Below are 25,324 nucleotides of genomic sequence, written 5' to 3'. Positions count from 1 at the left end.
GCCGAGACCCCGGCCGCGGGGCTTTGCTACCCCTTCCACCCGGGGCTCCAGGCTCGGCGCATCCCTGCTCCGCGGAGCCCTCCTGGCCACTGGGGGCGGGAGCGGAGGGGGAGGACGGCGTCACGAGGCGGGGAGCCCGAGGTCCAGGGAGGGGCGCCGGGGAATCCCAGCCCAAGCGAGGTGAGGGCGCGGATGGGAAGAGGAGGGCGGCGCGTGGAGGGAGGTGAGCGGAGCGGAGCCAGGAGGCAAGGAGGGGGAACCGCGAGGAGGCCCCGCCCCCGCCTCTCGGAGCCGGCTCTTCGCCGCCTCCGAACCCGCTCACTTTACCTCTTGCCTCTGGACGGTGGCGGGGCGCGTGCTGGAGCCGCGGCCGGAGGGAGCGCCAGGGACCCGGAGACATCCAGCGCCGGCGCCTCCTCTCGGCACGCACGCCCCCCAGGGGGGAAGGCGCCGCCGCCTTGAAAGGGCATCCCGGCCTCGGAGGGGGCATCCCTCAGACGCGAGGGGCGGCGGCGCTGGGAGCTTCGTTCTCGGCCCGTGGGGCGCAGCGCTGGCGCCAGAGGGGACTCCCCGGCCACCTACAGGTACGGCCGTGCGGAGGGAGCGTCGCTAGCAGCCACGCCGGACTGCCAAAGAGGCTAGAGCCGAGGGGCTCCCGGGCCAGCGAAGGGCAGCAGCGGAGCACGGAGGGAGAGCCGGCGGTATAGCCTGCGGGGCCCGACGGCGCGCTCCCCGGTCGGCCAACGGCAGGCAGGCCCCGCGCGGCGGCCGGGGGGGCGGCGGCGGCGCCGTCGGGCTTCGGGGCCTCTGGGCTGCCAGCCATGACCTACAGGCGCAGCGGGGCGGCCTCGGTGGTGCTGAACGTGGGCGGCGCCCGGTACTCGCTGTCCCGGGAGCTACTGAAGGACTTCCCGCTGCGCCGCGTGAGCCGGCTGCACGGCTGTCGCTCGGAGCGCGACGTGCTCGAGGTGTGCGACGACTACGACCGCGAGCGCAACGAGTACTTCTTCGACCGGCACTCGGAGGCCTTCGGCTTCATCCTGCTCTACGTGCGCGGCCACGGTAAGCTGCGCTTCGCGCCGCGGATGTGCGAGCTCTCCTTCTACAATGAGATGATCTACTGGGGCCTGGAGGGCGCGCACCTCGAGTACTGCTGCCAGCGCCGCCTCGACGACCGCATGTCCGACACCTACACCTTCTACACGGCCGAAGAGCCGGGCGCGCTGGGCCGCGACGAGGCGCGACCCGGCGGTGCCGAGGCGGCCCCCTCCCGGCGCTGGCTGGAGCGCATGCGGCGGACCTTCGAGGAGCCCACGTCGTCCCTGGCCGCGCAGATCCTGGCCAGCGTGTCGGTGGTGTTCGTGATCGTGTCCATGGTGGTGCTGTGCGCCAGCACACTGCCCGACTGGCGCGCCGCGGCGGCCGACAACCGCAGCCTGGATGACCGGAGCAGGTACTCCGCCGGCCCTGGGAGGGAGCCCTCCGGGTAGGACGCACTGCTTCTCTGCCCGTCCTGTCCGTCCTGTCCGTCCTGTCGAGTCTGTCCGTCCCGTCCGTCGGTCCAGTCTCCGTCCTGTTTGCCTCTGGGAGGCCAAGCCAGGCCGGGTTCTGGGCCGAGCGCGGCCACAGGCGCGGCCAGCCAAGGGGTGGGTTGGTCCTCACTACCCCCCCCCCGCCCCTTTCCCCAGCTCTAGCCGCACTAGACGCCCCTCCTGAGGGCGAATCGCCAGCCTTGGGGAGACTCAGATAGAGATGAACAAGCCTCCCATGTTTGTAGTTTACTTTTGAGCAAATTAGCAACCGGTTAATTAGATTTCTCTAAACTTTTATCGTTAGTATTCAACAATTTAACCTTGGGCTAAGAGCAGTTTGAATTATTTGCCAATTTCTGATGGTGTTTGAAAAGATGAAGTCTTGTTATCATGGAGTGTGGTCTGCTGTACACTGCCCACACACTCTATACACTCTGCATAACATGAGTTGTAATGGAATTGTTATAAAGGAGATTAATTTAGTGATAGATTCTAAATAATGGATGTCCGTGCCCTTTTCTCTCTTCTTTTCCTACCAAGTATGGAGTTACCAAAGCACCTGTCCACCGTTTGTTACCAAAGATTCACACTATGACTTCCGGAAGATCTTCAGGCTGGGGAGGGAAAAAACCATGGGAAAGTGCCCTAAATTCAGAAACAGTATCCAGTATTTAATGGTTTTTCTTTTCACCTTAGTAGGATGAAAGGAAAATATTTTGATCTTTCCTTTGATGGTGCTTACCTTTCAATAGTGATAGCATACTTCTGTTTTTAGTACTAGTGAGTTTATTTTGCAAATTTGGTGGGAGAAATAAACAGTAAAGTTGGACTTTCAAGGGAGACAGCCTCTTTGGGCACAAACACAAAATTGTATCATGTGTTTTACCTTGGATCCTCTTTTAAGATTCACTCTCCATTCATTTTAAAAATTTGGTTGCTTGCCTGGTAATCTTTTCCTGATAGACATGTGCATGGTTCCACTGGTGCTATGTGCCTTGATGCTGGAGTGGATTACTTCCACATAATATTCTTCCTTTGGAGAGTAAAGATTTTTATTTAAATCTAAGAAGTAAATAAACTGTCTGGGACCATGGAGTCCATTACTGATATGCTATCTTGACATGAAATCTAAGACACATGCTTTGAAAGGAAATTAATTAGAAAACTCATTTTGTTTAATGTATTAGTTTCTGAGTTTTCAATTTACAGATAAGAATTACTTATTTGGTACTCCATCAGTACAATGAAATTAATTTATGTACTTATGAAAGAAATGAGAGACATGAATAATAATTTTAGGGGGAGAGAGAGAAAGAAACCAAAAAGGGAAGAGACAGATGGAAAAGAGGAAGACTGCAAAAGAAGTGAAGGAAGAAGATAAATGTTTAATTTGTGTATATGTATTTTATGTATGTGTATAATTATTCACGTCAGAACTGTTTCCTAGATACGCAGATATTTCAGGCAGAAACATGTTTTTCTTGGCTTAATGGCCCAGTTTTAAGCTTCACTCTGAGTGTAGGTATATGAAAACCATTATCTGTAATCCCAAACAGATAAACTGAAGGATGACTGAATGACTTGAGGAGGCTGCACATTACAGAGGGAGCCTCCCACAGGCCCCCTCCAACACACAACTAAGGTGGTACTTTGAGAATAGTGTCTCAAACCCTGTTTGCTTGTAGTTGCTGAAATTGGTCTTTCTTCCTAAAACATCTTTCTGATCATATTTGTCATCTCCCAAATGAAGTCGGAACTTCTCTCTTGGCCTTCAAGGCTCTTTACCTTTGGTTTGTTTTGTTTTGTCTTGTTTTGTTTGGCCGCGCTGCGTGGCTTATGGGATTTTTTTTTCCCCCGACCAGGGATCGAATACCGGCCCTTGGCAGTGAGAGTGTGGAGTCCTAACCACTGGACGCCAGGGAATTCCCCAAGGCTTTTTAAAAAAAAATTATTTATTTAATTTATTTATTTTTGGCTGCATTGGGTCTACATTGCTGCACTCAGGCTTTCTCCAGTTGCGGCGAGTGGGGTCTACTCTTTTTTGTGGTGTGCGGGCTTCTCATTGCGGCGGCTTCTGTTGTTGTGGAGCATGGGCTCTAGGCACGCAGGCTTCAGTAGTTGTGGCTCGTGGGCTCAGTAGTTGTGGCTTGCGGGCTCTAGAGCACAGGCTCAGTAGTTGTGGTGCCCAGGCTTAGTTGCTCTGTGGCATGTGGACCAGGGCTCGAACCCGTGTCCCCTGCATTGGCAGGCGGATTCTTAACAACTGGGCCACCAGGGAAGTCCCTCCCCAAGGCTTTTTGCCCGTTAACCACAATCTGCCTTTGTTGACTTACCCACTGTAACTTGCAAGCATCTTTTGAGTATCCGCCGTGTTCAAGGTACTATTGGTATTCCAAATATTGTAACATTTTTTGGTGAGGAAACCGTGTCAAGCTGGCAATTGATGTAGGAATCAGAGGCACAATTGATCAACAATTGAGTTGAGTTGTTCTGGGAAGGTCTCAAGGTGGGAGAGGATGGAAACAAGCTGTCTTTGGAAGGTTGCAGAGGTTGTGCACTGCCCAACACTGGCAGGCAGTATCATTTATGTAAACTACAGTGTTTGAAACCTGTACAACCATGTGTACCCCACCTGGGAACAAAATACGGAGATTTTCCGGGTAATAGGAACATCTAGGGCCTAGGCATGACATTTGTATATCACGTTTAGGGAGTGTGAGTCCAGTGATGGAGTGAGAGATGGAGACAGGGCAATGTTAGAAGGCCTGGAATGAGAGGGAGAATAATTTTATTTTGCAGGCGGTGGTTAGCTGTTGGCAGGTTTGGGGTGAGTGGATCATGAGTATAAAGTAACAAATGTCATGAGTTGTACACCATAAATTGGAGATGGTGGAGACTGGAAATAGGAGGATTAATTTGGAGATTTTTGCAGAGAGAGGGAATGAGAGCTTGGATTGCTTTGAGGTTGGTGAGAATGGAGATGAAATGACAACTCTGGGAGATAGTAGGAAGAATCAAAATAAATCCAGGGCATTGGAAGGATACAGGCTCAGGGACTGAATAAGTGGATTTCCAGGAGCTAGGAGCACTCCCTGCCACCTGCAGGCTCCATTTGTCCAGACCAGCCTGTTCACTTGTTCCTGAACCACCTGGATGTCCCTTACTGTGCAGTCAGTCCCTTGCCTATTGAAATTAGATCATCCATCAAGCCCAACTCTGATTCTGTTTCCCTTTTGAAGCGTTTCCTCACTACCCTAGTAGATGTGATATATCCTCCTGAGTTTCTTGAGAGACTGCTTACTTGTGTGACTCATTTGGCAGCTGTAATATCCTTCCTAGCATGGTGGTTATTTTTTTATATAACCATGTCTTAGCCCCCAAACTAGATGAGATGAAAAGCCCTAGAAGGCATCTAAATTCTCTTATTCTCTTGTACTATTTATTATGATAGCATCTTTTAGAAAAAACTATTATTCAGGCACAATAAATATCTATTGTTTATCTTACATTTCAAAACATAACCTTCCAGGAATATATCTTCTCTTGCATAGATTGAAAAGCTCTGTGGGTTAAGGCTGAGGCATTCAGGTGGTGGAACTCTTAGTTGAGGAGAATGGGATCCTGTGCTAGAATGAGAAAAAAGTCTGTTAAGTCAGGGAATAATTATTTATCAAGTACTTACTGTGCAAAAGGAATAAAGATAAGAATATATGGTTTGGGGACTTCCCTGGCGGCCCAGTGGTTAAGACCTGACGCTTTCACTGCCAGGGTGGGTTCAGTCCCTGGTGGGGAGCTAAGATCCGGGAACTAAGACCCCGTAAGCCACTCTGCGCAGCCAAAAAACAACAACAACAACAAAAAAATCCCAAGAACTGCTCAGTTCTTTTATGCAGCTGCATGACGTTCCATTGTATGAATGTCCTATAATTTCTGGACACTTAACATTGTTTCTTGTCTGTAGGGAATGCTGTAGTGAATATCCTTGTACATGTACATTATTTTGCTTTCATGAAAGTATATCCATAGGATAAATTCCTGAAAGTAAGTCATTGGGTCAAAGGACATTTGTACTTGTCTTTTAAAAAATTATATATATATATAATATATATATATAATTTTTAAAATTTTTATTGAAATATAATTGATTTACAATGTTGTGTTAGTTTCAGGTATACAGCAAAGTGATTCAGTAACATATATATGTATTCTTTTTTAGATTCTTTTCCTTTATAGTTATTACAAGATATTGAATATAGTTCCTTGTGCTACAGTAGGTCCTTGTTGGTTATCTACTCCATATTTTGTACTTGTCATTTTCATAGATAATTCCAAATTGCTCTACAAAAAGTTGTATCAATTTATACTCCCACCAGCAGTGTGTGAGAGACCATGTTTTTTCATACTCTACAAAGCGTTATTATACTTTTGATTTTTTTTTTTTAGTTATTTCTGAGATATACATTTTAAAGTAATAACTAGAATTATGACTTATAACATTATACCTATACTTTTGATTTTTTATCATGCTGGAAGGTGAAAAATGGTGTCTAATAGTTTTATTTTTGCCTTGAGTAAAAATGTGCATCTTTACATATATTTAGGACTCACTTATTTTACTTTTCAGTGAGCTGTGTGTGTACTGTTTGCCCATTTTGGCGATGACTTTCTTAGTTGGAAGATTTTTAGAAAGAATTAAGAAATTAGCTCTTTGTTAATGACATGAGTTGCAAATATTTTGTTCTCTAATTTAGGACCCCATTCAAAGAAAACTACAGGGACTTCCCTTGTGGCACAGTGGTTAAGCATCCGCCTGCCAATGCAGGGGACACGGGTTCGAGCCCTGGTCCGGGAAGATCCCACATGCCGCGGAGCAACTAAGCACGTGTGCCACAACTACTGAGCCTGCACTCTAGAGCCTGCGAGCCACAACTACTGAGCCCGAGTACCACAACTACTGAAGCCTGCGTGCCTAGAGCCCGTGCTCCACAACAAGAGAAGCCACTGCCATGAGAAGCCCCTGCTCACTGCAACTAGAGAAAGCCTGCGCACAGAAACGAAGACCCAACGCAGCCAAAAATAAAATAAATTTCTAAAAAATAAATAAATTTAAAAAAGCAAAGAAAAAAAAGCCTCTGTGCTCCCAATGCAGGGGGCTTGGGTTTAAAAATAATAATAATAAATAAATAATAAAAGATGGACCAGATATAAATAAGTTGTGCTGAGGACTTTTTGGTCCCTCAGTTATCTCAGCAGCAGTGTTCTCTTTTTTTTAAACTTTTAAAAATTAATTAGTTAATTTTATTTTTGGCTGTGTTGGGTCTTCGTTGCTGCACGCGGGCTTTCTCTAGTTGCGGCGAGCAGGGGCTACTCTTCGTGTGGTGCGTGGGCTTCTCACTGCGGTGGCTTCTCTTGTTGTGGAGCACGGGCTAGGTGTGCGGGCTTCAGTAGTTGCAGCGGGTGGGCTCAGTAGTTGTGGCTCACAGGCTCTAGACTGCAGGCTCAGTAGTTTTGGCGCATGGCCTTAGTTGCTCCACGGCATGTAGGCATGTAGGATCTTCCCAGACCAGGGCCTGAACCCATGTCCCCTGCATTGGCAGGCAGATTCTTAACCACTGCACCACCAGGGAAGCCCAGCAGTGTTCTCTTTTGAGTTTTAAATCTCTTTAGCATGCAAAGCCTTGCTGTAATTTTAATCTGTTCTTTAGAAATTATTTCTAAAAGTTGCTTTGTGTTGTGAGACTTTGAGATTTAAAGATATTTAAATTTCTTTAGGTGTTATTTTAAGCGCAAGTTTAAAAAATGAAATCAAAATGAAACAGCAGGTGATGGAAATTTAAAACTCAATTGTATTATTTCTATTGCCTTTTAGGTCAGTATTATATAAATGCAATAGGTTTTTTAAAGTACTTTAAAAATAAAAAGCAATATTTGAAACTGAAGATGAAAGTCTCAGTGCTTTTACTTTGCAGATAAGGTGGATATTTTCGGAAGCCAGTAATTAATAGATCTCTGATAGGATTGAACATAACCCAGAACCTCAGTTAAAGTCTGTTCTTTCACAGTGGACTGTTTCTTTTAATATGTGTACAGGGTTTTTCTATCTGCTGCCAATTTTAGAATTCAGTGGAAACTTCCTTTTGTTAATACCTTTTCTTTAATCAAAGTGCTTTTTTTCTCCCTTTTGGTAAGCAAGTTATTTTAAACATTATTCTTTTTTTTTTTTTTCAAATGAAAACTTTGCTCGTTGGAAAAAAGTATGGTTCTAAGTGTTACAGAGTAAAGAGTAAACATGCCTCTTTCTCCTGCATCCTATTACCCAGTTTCTGAGTATTCTTCCAGAAATTTTCTTTGCATATATACAAATACACACACTCACATATATATGTGTGTATATATGTGTATATGTATACTATCCACATATGCATGCATATATAATTATATATGCATATTATACAGATGTCTCTTATTTATTTATATATATATTTATTTATTTGATTGCACTGGGTCTTTGTTGCAGCACGTGGCCTCCTTAGTTGTGGCATGCAAACTCTTAGTTGTGGCATGCATGTGGGATCTAGTTCCCTGACCAGGGATCAAACCTGGGCCCCCTGCATTGGGAGCATGGAGTCTTATCCACTGCATCACCAGGGAAGTCCCTACAGGTGTCTTTTTATTTTTTATTTTTTAATAAATTTGTTTATTTTTTATTTTATTTTTTGGCTGCGTTGGGTCTTTGTTGCTGTGCGCGGGCTTTCTCTGGTTGCGGCGAGCGGGGGCTACTCTTTGTTGCAGTGCACAGGCTTCTCATTGTAGTGGCTTCTCTTGTTGCGGAGCACGGGCTCTAGGCACACGGGCTTCAGTAGTTGTGGCACGTGGGCTCTAGAGCGCAGGCTCAGTAGTTGTGGCTCACGGGCTTAGTTGCTCTGCGGCATGCGGGATCTTCCCAGGCCAGGGCTTGAACCCATGTCCCCTGCATTGGCAGGTGGATTCTTAACCACTGCACCACCAGGGAAGCCCCCTTACAGGTGTCTTTTTAAATTTATAACTGGGATCATTCTATAATCTTGTTTAGCAATTTGCTTTTTTCACTTAACATCTAGGAACTCTTTCCACATCAGTTAATATAAATCTTCCTCCTTCTTTTTAAAATTTATGTAGTATTCCATTGTATAGATGGGCCACAGTTCATTTACAAGTGTCTGTCCTATCAATTATAGTAATGGCTGTAATAGTCAATATTTATTGAATACTTACAATGTGCTGGTCACTTGTTAAGGTTTTACAATTATTTTATCATCTAAGTCTCATAATAATCCTACAAGGTAGCACCATTGTTATCCCCATTTTATGACTGAGATTTAGATAGATTAAGTAGTATGTCAGACTCACATAGTGGTTAAGTCGTGACCTGGCATTTGATTCCCAGGTCCCTGCTCTACTCTGCTGTGGAATGGTTAGCTTGACTGTAGTTTTTCAAAAATGCAAACAGCAGCGCAGAACACAGTCTTTTTCATGTTTCTTTGCAAATTGGTATAAGTGCATATGTTGGATAAATTCCAAAGTGGAAAAATAGCTGGGGACTTCCCTGGTGGTGCAGTGGTTAAGAATCCGCCTGCCAATGCAGGGGACATGGGTTTGATCCCCGGTCCGGGAAGATCCCACATGCCGCGGAGCAACTAAGCCCGTGAGCCATAACTACTGAAGCCCACGTGCCACAACTACTGAAGCCTGCACGCCTAGAGCCCGTGATCCGCAACAAGAGAAGCCACCGCAATGAGAAGCCTGTGCACCGCAACGAAAGAGTAGCCCCCGCTCGCTGCAACTAGCGAAAGCCTGTGCAAAGCAACGAAGACCCAACACAGCCCAAAATAAATAAATAAATAAATAAATTTATAAACAAACAAAAAAACCAGTACCTTATGCAATGGGCTTTTAAAACAAATTGTCCCTATTTCTCATTTAATCTGTATAATTTATTTAAATGGTGGATGTTGGTGCTTTAACATTTCTACAGCAAATGCTCTAAAGAATTATTTTTAACTTAGGAGACTATTGAAAATAAAGCAAAATTTAAGCATTTTTTTAAAATGTAGATTTCTTTATGCCAATCAAAATTTGTTTTCTTTGAATACAATTACCAAAAACTTAAAAAGCAGAACAAATCAATCTGTGAAATAAAGGAAATACATGTTTTACGAAGGCAGAAGAGGAAGTTATGCATAAAACCATCATAAAGTCTTTCAGGCATGTAAAAAAGTATAGATTATAGTACATCGAATGCCTGTGTACCTACCACCCATCTTAAGAAATAAAACATAAAAAGTACAGTTGAAGTCTACTAGGTGCCTTTTCCCCATTGAAATCACTTCCTTTTCCACAGATATAGCCACTTTCCTGACTTTGGTGTTACTATTTTATGCATTTAAAAACACTTTTAGGGACTTCCCTGGCAGGCCAGTGCTTAAGACTCTGTGCTCCCAATGCAAGGGGTGTGGGTGTGATCCCTGATTGATTGGGGAACTAAGATCCTGCATGCCGCAGAGTGCAGCCAAAACAAACAAACAAACAAAAACACATTTTTTAAAAAGTTGATTTATTTTTTGGCTGCTTTGGGTCTTCATTGCTGCGCGGGAGCTTTCTCTAGTTGCGGCGAGCGGGGGCTACTCTTCATTGTGGTGCGTGGGCTTCTCATTGCAGTGGCTTCCCTTGTTGTAGAGCATGGGCTATAGGGGCACGGGCTTCAGCAGTTGTGGCACGTGGGCTCAGTAGTTGTGGCTCGCGGGCTCTAGAGTGCAGGCAGTAGTTGTGGCACATGGGCTTAGTTGCTCCGTGGCATGTGGGATCTTCCCGGACCAGGGCTTGAACCCGTGTCCCCTGCATTGACAGGTGGATTCTTAACCACTGTGCCACCAGGGAAGCCCACACTTTTTTTTTTAAGGAAGCGTGTTTTAATCATTGCTCATAACTGGAATTAACATAAACATGACAGTTCTGAGTACAGCTACAAAAAAGTTCCTTAAGATAGTATGGATTCCCTGAAGAGAGATTTCTAATTGAGAAACCTGTCAGTAATCCAGGAAAGGAGGGACATACGGAATGTTCTGCCGCACAGTCTTCGAGGCTCATCCTGAGCAAGGCGGGGCCCAGGGGAGGAGTCCAGACAGGCATAACGAGCCCTCCACTGGGATGACCCGGGCCCCAGGCCAGGGCATGGGTTCAAGGGGCGATGTGGGCCAGGCAGAAGGCCGCGATTCTTCTCGTTGCCAAGTTCCACAGGGCTTCAAGCCTCTACAGGGTTTCCGCAGCTTTGGGGTGTGGGGTGGGGAGCGGCCTGGGCACTTGGAGGCGATCTGGCCGCGTGTCTTTCGGCCTCTGCTGCTGCTGGCCTCTCCTGGCTATTCAGGCCCTATTGTGCCCTGCGGTGTTTGGCTTTGGCCTCTTCTTGACGGGACTGTCGCTCCATCCTGGATTAGCCACTGGCTCCTGGACGTGTGGGTCTCACCAGTGTTTTTGGCCGCTCTCCACCTGGGGACCGTCTGCGTGTCCGGTGCAGGCGTGACGCGACAGCCCACATGCACAGTAGTGCGCGTTCCCGCAGAAGTGGGGGCTTTGGCAGGAGGGGCGGCTCAGCGCAGGGAAGTTATCCAGAGCCCAGGCCCAGGCCTGTTCTCGGTTCAGGCCCGGTGGCATGTGGGGCTCTGGATGTGCCCTCCTCCAAGACAGCTATTCCAAGGTGTAGTATGCGTGAGCTTCCATGGCTTCAGCCTCCTCACCCGGCAGGGATGCCTAGCAGGTCTAAGCAAAGGGGCAAATCAAAAACACTTTTAATATATGCTTGTACGTACGTATGTATTTACACATAAAATATAGTGTTGTTTTGCATTTTTAAAACCATTTTTAGGGACTTCCCTGGTGGTGCAGTGGTTAAGGATCTGCCTGCCAATGCAGGGGACATGGGTTCAAGCCCTGGTCCGGGAAGATCCCACATGCTGTGGAGCAACTAAACCTGTGTGCCACAGCTACTGAGCCTGTGCTCTAGAGCCCGCGAGCCACAACTACTGAGCCCACGTGCCACAACTAATGAAGCCCACGCGCATAGAGCCCGCGCTCTGCAGCAAGAGAAGCCACCGCAATGAGAAGCCCGCACACTGTGACGAGGAGTAGCCCCCACTCGCTGCAACTAGAGAAAGCCCACATGCAGCAACGAAGACCCAACACAGCCCAAAAAAATAAGAATAAATGAATAAATAAATTAATTAATTTTAAAAAAAAGAAAAGAATTGGGGGAGGGAAGGACTTGGGATTAGCAGATGTAAGCTATTTTATATAGGATGGATAAACAACAGGGTCCTACTGTATAGCACAGGGAATTATATTCAATATCCTGTGATAAACCATAATGGAAAAGAATATTTTAAAAAAGAATGTCAAAAAATAAATAAAAAAATAAAAAGAGAAAGTAGAAAAAAAAAGAAAAGAATTGGTATCAGTTTTTATAAGATGATCGTGTCTGAGGAGGATGGTCTCTTGATATCATTTCTTTTTTAAAAAATTCTTTTACTAATGCACTGCCAATGAAATTTTTAAAAAAAGGAGTAGAACCCATCGAGTAGTTATATATGGATTGGGAACAGATCAATTCTTGCAGTGAGTTGATCTTCTTGCATCATTATTTAGATGGATTAGTGTCTCTTTGGAGTGGAGGTGAAGGTGCTGGGGGAGATTATTGTACCTGCAGGATGAAGGGCACCCACCTGGAGTGGAGAACGCTGGTGGCCTGGATGGGCAGGTGTTGATGGGTCTGGGTTTCTGTTGCTCTCACCTCTGGGAAGTTTTTTAGTAGTGAGAACCAGAACCACAGATTTTGGGTCTCTCCACTTGTTATGTGTATGTTCACCTAGAACATGGTGGTTTACTGAAAACTCATTCCTCAGCATCTGGTGAAGAAAAGCTGCCCTGGTGTCCCTGACTTTGAGAGCATCTGGTAGAGATACACACAGAAATGTGGATGGTTTCTTCAGAGTCAGCCCAGAGCCAAGTCCTCGATTACAGGGTAATGAACACAAACACTGAAGCATGGTGTTGATGAAATGCTTTTCATAATTTGGCTCTGGAAAGATGATTTCTGTCTTTTCATCTGTTAGGAAAATCAAGAGACTGGTTCAGAGCGGCCATCTCTTGTAATAAGATTTTGTTGGGTGGTTTTCTTTTCTTCGCTTGCCTCGAGGCATCTGCCTGGTTCCCTCTGACCCACACGTCTCTCCGAGGTCCAGGATGGTGGTGAAGGTCTGCTGAGTCTTGGGCGTCCGCTCATATCCTTGCAGCTGCAGCTCTTTGTGCCCTTCACAGCCAGCCAGTGGCAGGGTCTTGTTGAAGTCTTCCGCCATCTATCCCCCATTTCATTTCATTTCATTCCCATCATCCGCCAGTTTGGGCCTTCCATTTCTCTTGCCTGTGTCACAGCCTCCTGACTGTTTGCACCCTCCAGTCAGCCCATAAACATCTGCCCGATGTATATTGCCACAGTACACTTGGCCTCTTCCCAGCTCACAGGCCTGGCAATATGCCCAGCACACGCAAACCTCTTAAGAAATGCTTATTCAACGAATGAATCCACCTGTTGCCAAATCTTTAAGGGGTTCCCTTTGCCTTTAAAGCTATAACTTGACTTTGAAAATCTATCAGCTTTGCCATAAGGCTTCAGTGTTGCCATAAGACTTCCAGCCATAAATCCTACAATCATGCCTCTCTCCACTGCACATCTCACTTGGCAGCCCAGTGAGGATCCCTGTTCTCTGCGTACTATGCATTCAGTTGTGAGAATTAAATGAGTTAATATGTATAAATTTACAGAAAAATGCTTGGTACTTGAGTAAGTACCTAATGTATGTTTTTGTTTATTTTCATTACTGATCTAGAGTACAAGATAAAAATATATGAGTGGTATGGATTTTTTCTTTCTGTAAGGTAATTAAAATACATAAGAAAAAAATCAAGTTTTTTTTGTTTGTTTGATTCCTGCCTTTTTCCCCCATTGAACTTGTGGAGAAAACTTTTATAAGGACATGAAAGAGACTGTAGAGAATTTGGTGGACGGTGATGTACAGTTGGTTGGAGATTTTTATTACACCATGTATCATCACACTGTATAGGCCTGCTGGAAATGCCTCATATGTTCAAGCCTGAAAGCTTGGGGTAGGAAGGGTGCAACTTTTCTTTTTGTGCTACTCCTGGGGATGTGCTGGTTGATTCAAGCCACTGACAACTTCATCATGGTGATTGCTCTTCTAGATGGGCATGCTTTTCACTTTTTCTTTAAAATTTTTCTTAATTGGAAAAATAATATGTGCACACGGTAAATCATTTAACAGCACAAAAGGTAATAAAGTAGAAAGTGAGTTTCCATCCTGCGTCAGGCTCCCTCCCTAGAGTCAGCAACTGGTATTAACAGTTTCTTAAGTATCCTTCCAATACACGCGCACACACACACACGCACGCACGCACACACACAATTAGAGCATAATATATGTACTGTTCTGCACCTGTACATCTTGAAGACTGTTTCACATCAAAGCTCAGGAATGCACCTTATCTCTTTTTCGTGGCTACATGGCATAAGGTAGAGTCATAAAATTTCCAATGTCAGTTTCATATGGTTCAACCTAGTAACTTTGGGAAATACATTTATATAATCAATCTCCTCTGGATAGATATTTATATATTTTTTTATCCTTGGGTATTACAAACAGTGGATCTCATTGTACATATTCTTATGTAAGTACGCAAGTGTGTTTGTAGGATAAATTCCTAGAATAGGTGGCTGGGTTTCATGTGCAGTATAAAGCGTGATAGATTCTGCCAATTGCTCTTTTAAGTGGTTTTACCAGTTTATGCTACAGCCAGCAGTGTGTGAGAATATAGGCAGAATTCTTGGGAAAAGAGAGAATGAAAGGATGGAGCTTCTCTTTGCACTCAGGAAAACACTGACGTGATCTCCTTTTGAGTGTGAAGGGAAGACTACAAGCCCAGAGATGGTTTGTAATAATGCTAATTATAGACACGATTTATTGAGCACTTACTATTATTTCATATTAATTCATTTAATTCTTAAGACAATCTGAGAGATAGGTCTTACTGTTATTCTCATCATTTAGCCATTGAGGAAAATTCAGGAAGAGAGATTAAATAGCTTATCCATGGTTTCACAGCAAGTTACAAGTGGAGAAGGGCTCCTTGCTTCAGGAGACTCCTATCTTCTCCCCTTCGTTGGACAGTTTCATGTACGTATTTTTATTTTGGGTAAAAAAATACATAACATAAAATTTACCATCTTGCAAATCTGAAACTGTGTTAAGAACCAGCAGTATGAAAAATGCTACTCTAACACATAAACCATGGAGACTAAGAGATTGACATATTTAATATTAACAATTAACATTGTCATAAAAATCATTAGCATTTTCAGATGTTCCTTAGTGCTTCAAAGCCCAGTAGATCTGTGTTTTATTACCTGAGCCACTGCAATTTCTTAGTTGTGTGATCTTGGAAAAGATGTTTGACTTTTTAACCTCAGTTTTGTAATCTGTAATATGGAGATATTAGGGGAAATACCCGTTAAACAACAACTTCTCTTTTTCCTCTTCCCTCAGCCCCTGGTAACCACCATTCTATTTTCTGTTTCTCTGAATTTTGACTCCTTTAGATACCTCCTATAGGTAGAATCATACAGTGTTTGTCTTTGTGTGTGTGTGTGACTGGGTATCTTTCACTTAGTGTAACGTCCTGAAGGTTCATCCATTTATTAGCATGTGACAGGATTTTCTTCCTTTGTAAAGCTGAATAATACTCCATTGTAAGACTGTGACACATTCTATTTATGGAGTCATTCATTAATGGACATTTGGGTTGCTTCCACCTGTTGGCTATTGTGAATAGTGCTGCTATGAACACAGGTGTGTAAATATTTCTTTGACACCCTGCTTTCAGTTCTTTTGGATATATATAACTGGAAGTGGGATTGCTGGATGATATGGAAGTTCTGTTTTTAATTTTTTGAGGAACGTCCGTACTGTTTTCCACAGCCGCTGCACTATTTCACAATCCTACCAACAGTACACAGAGATTTTAATTTCACCACTTCCTCATCAATACTTGTTTTCTGGTTTTTGTTTCTAATAGTAGGTATCCTGATGTGTGTGAGGTGATACCTTCTGATTGGTTTTGACTTGCATTTCTCAGATGATTAGTGATGTTGAGCATCTTTTCAAATGCTTGCCGGCCATTTGTATACCATCTTTGAGAAGTGTCTATGCAAGTCCTTTGCTCATTTTTAAATTGGGTTATTTGATTTTTTGTTGTTGAGTTGTAGGGGTTCGATACGTATTCTGGATATTAATCCCTTATCAGATATATGATTTGCAAATATTTTCCCCTATTCTGTAACTTGCCTTTTCACTCTGTTGTTTGTGTCTTTTGAGGCACAGAAACTTTTAAGTTCGATGTAGTCCTATTTGTCTATTTTTGTTTTTGTTGTTTGCTCTTTTGGTGTCATAGCCAAGAAATCGTGGCCAAGTCCAATGTCATGAAGCTTTTCCCCTATGTTTTCTTATAGGAATTTTTTAAAAACTTGTTTTAGGTCTTACATTTAGGCAGTTAATCCATGTTGAGTTAACTTTTGTACTTGGTGTAAGGTAAGGGTCCAACTGAATTCAGCATGATTTTTTAAAAAATAAATTTATTTTTATTTATTTATTTTTGGCTGCACTGGGTCTTGGTTGCAGCACGTGGGCTTTTCTCTAGTTACAGCGAGCGGGGGCCACCCCTCGCCGCGGTGCGCGGGCTTCCCATTGTGGTGGCTTCTCTTGTTGCGGAGCACGGGCCATGGCACGTGGGCTCAGCAGTTGTGGCTCGCGGTCTCTAGAGCGCAGGCTCAGTAGTTGTGGCACACGGGCTTAGTTGCTCCACGGCATGTGGGATCTTCCTGGACCAGGGCTTGAACCCATGTCCCCTGCATTGGTAGGCGGATTCTTTCTTTTTTTTTGGCTGCGTTGGGTCTTTGTTGCTGCGCGCGGGCTTTTCTGTAGTTGCAGCGAGTGGGGGCTACTCCTCGTTGTGGTGCGCGGGCTTCTCATTGGGTGGCTTCTCTTGTTGCACAGTACGGGCTCTAGACGCACAGGCTTCAGCAGTTGTGGCACATGGGCTTCAGTAGTTGTGGCTCGCGGGCTCTAGAGCGCAGGCTCAGTAGTTATGGCGCACGGGCTTAGTTGCTCCACGGCATGGGGGATATTCGCGGATCAGGGATCGAACCTGTGTCCCCTGCATTGGCAGGCAGATTCTTAACCACTGTGCCACCAGGGAAGTCCCCTCAGCACCATTTTTTGATGACAGGCTTCAGTTATCCCTTAAAGCTCCCAGAAGAGCCATTCCAGTCCTTCAAATTCTATCAAAGTCACTACATTGTACTGGACAAAAAGCTGTTGAGCACTTGTTGTATGTCTGATGGGAAGTAAGGGCAGGAGATACAAAGATGAATAAGGCAGGGAACTCTCAGGTGATGTGAATGCTCTATATCTTGATAGGAGTTTCGGTTATAGAGGTTACGTATTTGTCAAACCTCAGTGAGTGTGCACATAAGGTTTGTGCATTCCATTGCATGTAAAGTTCAAATCAAAAGAAAAAAATGAAACAAATATTGAACTCTGGTTAATAATATGCACTCTGAATTTTTTAGATGGAAGTGCACCGATGTCTGGATTTATTTTAAAATGCATCCAAGAGGGCTTCCCTGGTGATGCAGTGGTTGAGAGTCTGCCTGCTAATGCAGGGGACACGGGTTCGAGCCCTGGTCTGGGAGGATCCCACATGCCGCGGAGCAGCTGGGCCCGTGAGCCACAACTACTGAGCCTGCGCGTCTGGAGCCTGTGCTCCGCAACAAGAGAGGCCACGATGGTGAGAGGCCCGCGCACCGCGATGAAGAGTGGCCCCCACCTGCCGCAACTAGAGAAAGCCCTCGCACAGAAATGAAGACCCAACACAGCCAAAAATAAATAAATAAATAAATAAATTAAAATGCATCCAAGAAAAAAAGGTTAATAGATGGATATGGGGTGAATAGGTGATAAGCAAGTATATTTAAAATATTAATTCATTTGTTCCATGTTTGAAATTTTTCACAATAAAATGTTGAGGGAAAAAGATGAGAAGTTAGCACCCAGAGGGAGACTGATCACCTCATACAACATAGTTAATGGCTTTTTATGTCCTGTCCTAGTCTTATTTGCAGGCAGGAGGGAATGGTTAGCACTAAAAGCATTTGTTCTCCTGTGGAGCCTGTTTGTAAACCTCTGAGTCATTGCCAGAAGTGCCTTCTGTCATGACGGATCAGTTAGGGGAATTAGAATGACTGATGATTGCCAGCAATTTTTGAGGTCCTCCAGTGCCTACGGAAGGGAATACATTTTACATCGTAACTTAGTACACAATTATATGTAACTGAAACAAAAGTTTTATGAAACTATACTTTGATGCACACTAATATTTCTATTTAATTTCCAAAAAAAAAACCTCCATCAATTTTGATCCATTAATGGGCTAAGAACCAGCAGTGTGAAAAATGCTGCTCTAATACATCAACCATGGAGACGAAGAGATTGACATATATAATTTAATATTAACAATGAACATTGTCATAAAAATCATTAGCATTTTCAGACGTTCCTTAGTGCTTCAAAGCCCAATAGATCTGGGTTTCATTGCCTGTGCCACTGCAGTTTCTTAGTTGTGTGATCTTAGAAGAGATGTTTAACTTTTCAGCCTCAGTTTTGTCATCTGTAAAATGGAGATATTAGGGGAAGTACACACTCCATGAAGTTCTTGAAAAGGGTTAAATGAGATGATGTCTACAAAGTGCTTAGCACAGTGCCCAACTGAAAGGCCTCTCTCTCTCACTCACTCTCTCTCTCTCTCTATATATATATGTGTATATATATATACACACATATATATATACATACACATATATACATACATATATATATTTAGCTGTGAATTCATGAGCTTCTATATGTTTGGGCCTCAAAAGAAATCAGAATGGGCTTCAAAGGATTCTGGTATCCTTCAGTATCTTCTTCCGTTCTTTTTTTCAGTTTGTTTTTTATAGAGGTAGCCCTCGGAGTGCCCAGTCACTTGCTGTAGTGCTCAGTAAAACACAGCACTCAAGTTTTCCAGCAGTTGCTGGAGGTGGCACTGGCAAGAGTGCCATTTGGAAACATGGGGAGTTTTGGCAGGCTTAGTGGTGTTTGTTGTTGGAGAATGCCTTGGCATAATCCTGGGTGAAAGAGGGATGCCTGGGGTTTCTCACTTATTCATCTCCTTAGCGTGGAATTCTGGATAAATTGTGGCTGACTTGGTGGGTGGGCAGGAGGAGCCCCATGGGCCTCATTACAGATGAGTTTACCTCTTTGAAATTCGCTTACTGAGAGATTATTTAGTGTCACTTGGATTTCCTCCTTTTTAATTTGAACAATTTGGCTGCTGGTGGAAGTAATTAGCTGAAAATATTCTGGTGTTTTTGGCACAATTAAAATCTTTACTCTTCTTGGGCTTCCCTGGTGGCTCAGTGGTTGAGAATCCGCCTGCCAATGCAGGGGACACGGGTTCGATCCCTGGTCTGGGAAGACCCCACATGCCGCGGAGCAACTAAGCCCGTGTGCCACAGCTACTGAGCCCGCGCTCTAGAGCCCGCGAGCCACAACTACTGAGCCCGCCCCACGACTACTGAAGCACAGCCAAAAATAAATAAATTTTTTTTTTTAACAAATCTACCATTGATAATAAACTTTATTTATTTATTTATTTTAATTAATTAATTTATTTATGGCTGTGTTGGGTCTTCGTTCCTGTGTGAGGGCTTTCTCCAGTTGCAGCAAGCGGGGGCCACTCTTCATCGTGGTGCGCGGGCCTCTCACTATCGCGGCCTCTCTTCTTGCGGAGCACAGGCTCCAGATGCACAGGCTCAGTAACTGTGGCTCACGGGCCTAGTTGCTCTGCGGCATGTGGGATCGTCCCAGACCAGGGTTCGAACCCGTGTCCCTTGCATTGGCAGGCAGATTCTCAACCACTGCGCCACCAGGGAAGCCCTATAAATACATTTATTAAAAAAAAAATTTTGGCTGCGTTGGGTCTATGTTGCTGTGCGGGGTGCTTTCTCTAGTTGTGGCCAGCGGGGACTACTCTTCGTTGCGGTGCGCGGGCTTCTCACTGTGGTGGCTTCTCTTGTTGCGGAGCACGGGCTCTAGGCGCACGGGCTTTAGTAGTCGTGGCGCAAGGGCTTAGTTGCTCCACGGCACGTGGGATCTTCCCGGACCAGGGCTCGAACCCGTGTCCCCTGCATTGGCAGGCAGATTCTCAATCACTGCGCCACCAGGGAAGCCCCTACTCTTCTTAATTTAATAGGATCTTAGGATTTTATTGCTGGGAGAGCCCTTAGAAGATCAGAGTGAGAAGAGCAGCAGGGCTCCCGGCATCAGGTCTAGTGCTCTTCCTCATGTCTGGCTAGAGAAGAGACATAGTACTTTAGCTAGAGAACTGGTAAAAACCACAGCTGATCAAAGAACACTATTACTGTGACTGCTCTGTGCTCTTGCAATCCTTTTTGAGTGTGTATCTTATTACTTACTGAATTTACCAGTTTATTACTTAGGATAGCAACCAACTTAGAAATTCTGGTGGCTTAACACAACAAGGATTTATTGGTTGCTCACATACCATGTCCAATCAGAGTCAGGATGGGGAATGTCTGTCTTTCTTTGAACATATACTCAGTGACTTGAGCTGGTAGGGACCCCACCATCTTGGAGCCACTTAGGACACATGCCTTTCAGGTTGCCACGGCAGGGAAGAGAATTCACACCTACTCTTTCATGCCTCTGCCCAGAACTGTAGTCATTTTGCTCACAGCTCATAGATCAGAACTGGTCATGTGACCTTGCCTAACTGCAAGGGGCTGGAAATATGGGGGAACATATGGAGTATTTGATGAGCATTACCAGGGAGAAGGAATGCCTGGTATTATGTTTATGAAAACTGAATATTGAAAAAATGCAGCCTCCTATCTTCTAGATCTACCAAGTTTCATTACCCTCCCAGTTTTCTAAGCCTCCAGGTTCATAGAGGTCATTATGGCAGCAGCTTTTACTGATAGCCTGGTGGGGATAGAGAAGCTGCTGCCAACCACAGAGTAATGGGGTCTCTGTGCAGAGCAGCAGGTAATACAGTAGAGAAAGAGATAGGGGCAGCTGTGACTTCATCTGCTGACCTTCCTCACTGGGCGGTAGGTTGGATTACTTTCACTGTGGGCTTTATCTTCCTGCTTAGTTTGTGTGTAGGCTGAAGAATAATCCCTCCCTCCCCACAAAAGATATCAGGTCTTAATCCTTGGGAACCAGTGGATATTACCTTATATATCAAACGGGATGTCGCAGATATGATTAAATTAAGAATCTTGAGATGGGGGATTGTCCTGGATTATCCCAGGGGCTCTGAATGCTATCATGTGTATCCTTACAAGGTGGAAGCAGAGGGAGATTTGACACGGTGAGCACAGAGGCAGAGATAGGAGTGATGTGGTCCCAAGCCAAGGAATGCCAACCAGGAGCTGGAAGAGGCAAGGAACGGATTCTCCCCTATAGCCTCCTAAGGGAGTGGGCCCTACTAACACTTGATTTTGGCCCAGTGATAATGATTTTGCACTTCTGACCTCTGGGTATGTGAAAAAATAAATTTCTTTTGTCTTAAGCCACCAAGTTTGTGGTAATTTTTTACAGCAGCCACAGGAAATTAATATACTCAAGTTACTACTTTCTTGTTGGTCAGTGGTTCTTGCCCTTCTGACCAGTGAGGAATTGGGACTGGAGTGAATACTGGGGAACCAAGTGACTGGGGAATAGGGTGAGAGTGAGAATTTTCTTTCTGTACTCTTTTTTTTACCTTGGAAATTTAAACCATGTGAATGTACTACCTATTCAAGACATAAATCAAATTAACCTCTATGGCCCGAGGAACCTCCATAGTAGGGGAACATGGTTAATTTTATTTATTCATTTCCCTGAGAAACATCCAGTGCAATCTGTGTTCTGTGCCATGCACTTTGGGTACTTCTTTTCAAAATGTTGCCCCACAGACCTTACCATCCCACCTGCTACATTTTCTTCTCTCTCCATCATACTTCTCATGTTTGGGTCTAGGTCAATAGTAAGACAGAATTATGTGGAGAAAAATGAATGTTGGTATAAGGATTGTAACTTTAAATTTGAATTTTAAAATGTAATTTAATTATAATTTTTTTAAATGCCATGTTTAAAACATTTTATTACAGTCATATTTGCACTGTACTCTAGAGACATGTACTGTAGTGCATTTTCTTCTTTTCTAAAGCTACTGCATGAAATAACTGAAATGAAAATATTTACAAATAAAAAAATGTAATTTAATTAAAAATTACCTTAGCATTACCTCTCACTCTGGGTCAGGGCTTCCTAACCACTGTGCTGAGATTTAATTCCTCAGCCTTGGGGAGTGTGGGGCGAGGCTGGTGGCTTCCACTTAGGAATGCTACCCCTTGACGCCAGTAGGCTATGTAGGTAATATTGTTTTCAAAGTGTGCAGTGACGTGGAAGGGTTGGTAAACACTGCTCTAGATTAAATGTGGCCCTATATTTTATTTACTTATTTATTTACTTATTTATTTATTTATGGCTGCTTTGGGTCCTTGTTGCTGCGCACAGGCTTTCTCTAGTTGCGGCGAGCGGCAAGCGGGGGCTACTCTTCGCTGCGGTGCGTGGGCTTCTCATTGCGGTGGCTTCTCTTGTTGTGGAGCACGGGCTCTAGGCACGCGGGCTTCAGTAGTTGGGGCTCACGTGCTTAGTTGCTCCACGACATGTGGGATCTTCCTGGACCAGGGCTCAAACCTGTGTCCCCTGCATTGGCAGGAGGATTCTTAACCACTGCGCCACCAGGGAAGTCCATGGCCCTATATTTTAAAGATACATGTTGAATAAAAATAGCTATGGAAAACAAACAAACAAACTTGTTGGGTCTTAGTGATTGTTTTGCTCCATTGCAGGATTCCTCAGCCTTTTTTCCACTGTAACGCTTGTGATGAGGATGCTCATGACCTGGTGCTCTCCTGGTGAGGGCACTGGCATTCCTGCAGAGCCCAAAAGGCAGGCTCAGATTCAGTGTCTCCCACACAAGCCTGTAGGAAAAAAAAAATACAGTAACATTTTCGGAAATGATCTTGAGTTCACTCTTATTTACCAAGAAGTAAATCATTGAAAACTTGGGTGTGTCCACTGTCTGTAGGAACCAAGCCCTTCTGACCTACCTAATAACTTACATCACAGTAGAGAACCACTGTCCTCATGGAATAACATTTCATAGTGTGGCGAGCTGAATATAAGTTAATTTCAAGCCACCAAGTAAGAGATAGATTTTTTTTAAGTATTAGTGACAACAAGCAAACAAATGTTTTTTTCAATGCTATTACATGCCATATATAAATAAGAACTTTATCAAGTTCAGTTTTCATTTGTTGATGTATTTGTTGTTCTCTTGCATCCCAGTGGGTCTGATGATGTTGGTAATGCTGTCTGTTTTTTATGTTTTCTGGAAAGGTAACTAAATTTGTATGTCACTGTAGTACTATCTGAAGAAATCTAAGAGCTATTAAAATGCTTAAAAATAAAATGATCAATTCTTCTTTTGTTCTCCTGACAGGATAATTGAAGCTATCTGCATAGGTTGGTTCACTGCGGAATGCATTGTGAGGTTCATCGTCTCCAAAAACAAGTGTGAGTTTGTCAAGAGACCCCTGAACATCATTGATTTACTGGCAATCACGCCATATTACATCTCCGTGTTAATGACAATATTTACGGGCGAGAACTCTCAACTGCAGAGGGCTGGAGTCACCTTGAGGGTGCTTAGAATGATGAGGATTTTTTGGGTGATTAAGCTTGCCCGTCACTTCATTGGTCTTCAGACACTTGGTTTGACTCTCAAACGATGTTACCGAGAGATGGTTATGTTGCTTGTCTTCATTTGTGTTGCCATGGCAATCTTTAGTGCACTTTCTCAGCTTCTTGAACATGGGTTGGACCTGGAAACATCCAACAAGGACTTCGCCAGCATCCCTGCTGCCTGCTGGTGGGTGATTATCTCTATGACTACAGTTGGCTATGGAGATATGTATCCTATCACAATGCCTGGAAGAATTCTTGGAGGAGTTTGTGTTGTCAGTGGAATCGTTTTATTGGCATTACCTATCACTTTTATCTACCATAGCTTCGTGCAGTGTTATCATGAGCTCAAGTTTAGATCAGCTAGATATAGTAGGAGCCTCTCTGCTGAGTTCCTAAATTAACGCATTGCAAATCAGTTCTTGCATACACTTCATTTGATCGAGTTGACGCTACTTCATATTCATGCATTTCTCGTTGGGTGAGCACTGCAGTGGTACTGTCATCACCTTGGTAGAGTAAAAATTGTCCTTCCCAGCTGAAGGGGTAAAGCAGTTTACTTATTATGGAGTAAATATGATTGAGACTGCAAAGGAAAAGGAATGACTCCTAGAGTAAATTTTAGGATCCTGTTTTATTTAGACTTGTCTCTTCCTTGCCTTGAACAATTACACTTCTTGTGTTTGTTTTAAAGTATATTATTTGAACATTTTAAAACCGAAAGCTACTATTTTCCAAATGTTTTTCCATCTTGTGAATGCAGAAGAAGCTTGGAAGTTATAGTGTTTTTTGTTGGAGAGTAACATTTTCATTTCTAAATGTTTTATAATCTCTCATATCAATGTCAGAAGTACCCTGGAAACATATGTCAGATGCAGGAAGTGTTTAACAACTACTTTAAAAATTTGGCCAGATTTTAAACTGTATAGTGGAGCTAGTAGATAGAAGCAAGAATAGTATTTGAAAAACTTCTCCAGCATATTTCTCAATTATCTGATTTATGTTTGTTCCTATTATTCACCTTATCATACAGCTTCATGGAAGGTTGAGTATGTTCTTCCTTTTCCATTTTGGATTTCTTTTTCCTCTGTCCTGATATGACTAAAAAGAGTATTTGTATTGTTTAGCATTTTATTGGAGTTCATTCTATTTGAATTCATTGCTGTTACTAGGTGATAATTATCCTAAGATTTGGATGTCCAAACAAGATTTCCAATATTAAAGTGATAATGGAAATAGTTTGATATTACAACCCATATTTATCTTCTTCTGCTCTTAATTTTTTTTGCCAGAAACACCATGGGTTTAATAAGACTTAAGATGAAAGGATATTTATGTAGCCGTTTTATACCAAAGTCATACTTAGATGTTGTCACTAGATTATCATAAAAGAAGAAATTATTTCCTTACTCTTGGTTGCTGTGTAGCCAAGCCAATTTTAAGTCAGCTAAAAACAATGAATACATAATTATTTGAGCTGATCTTCACCATTGTCAATTATAGCTATGCCAAAACTTCTTGTAACAATATTGAATAATATGCCATACTAATCTGGCTAGGTTATTAGGACTAGATAATGTAAAACTGATGATTGTTTAGTGCTGAATTTTAGCAATCTGAATTAGGATTTTGCTTTGTTAACCAGTTGCCATAAAGCCGTCAGTATAGAAACACAAAAAAATTAAAGTCATAGATTCATGAATAATTTAATGTTAAACACTGTAATTTAGTGGGGGTGGGAGGGGGAGCAGGGGAGTTGGAAAAGGGACCTGGATA

General features: G+C 43.7%; 1 protein-coding gene across 2 annotated transcripts; it reads left to right on the top strand.

The window, feature by feature from the left end:
• Positions 1-821: 821 nt before the first annotated feature.
• On the top strand, positions 822-23,952 carry KCNG3 (potassium voltage-gated channel modifier subfamily G member 3). Of its 2 annotated transcripts, none has more exons than XM_061211406.1 (2): positions 822-1,453; positions 23,307-23,952. In XM_061211406.1, exons 1-2 carry the CDS (start codon positions 822-824, stop codon positions 23,950-23,952), a joined length of 1,278 nt encoding a protein of 425 aa, XP_061067389.1. The 2 variants fall into 2 exon arrangements, with proteins under 2 accessions (XP_061067389.1, XP_061067388.1); XM_061211405.1 differs by having other exon boundaries at positions 822-1,486.
• The last annotated feature ends 1,372 nt before the right edge of the window (positions 23,953-25,324 follow it).

Source organism: Eubalaena glacialis, chromosome 14 (assembly GCF_028564815.1).
Source record: "Eubalaena glacialis isolate mEubGla1 chromosome 14, mEubGla1.1.hap2.+ XY, whole genome shotgun sequence".
Lineage (NCBI taxonomy): Eukaryota > Metazoa > Chordata > Mammalia > Artiodactyla > Balaenidae > Eubalaena > Eubalaena glacialis.
The sequence above is the reverse complement of the archived record's forward strand: the minus strand, read 5'-3'. Positions and strand labels throughout refer to the sequence as shown.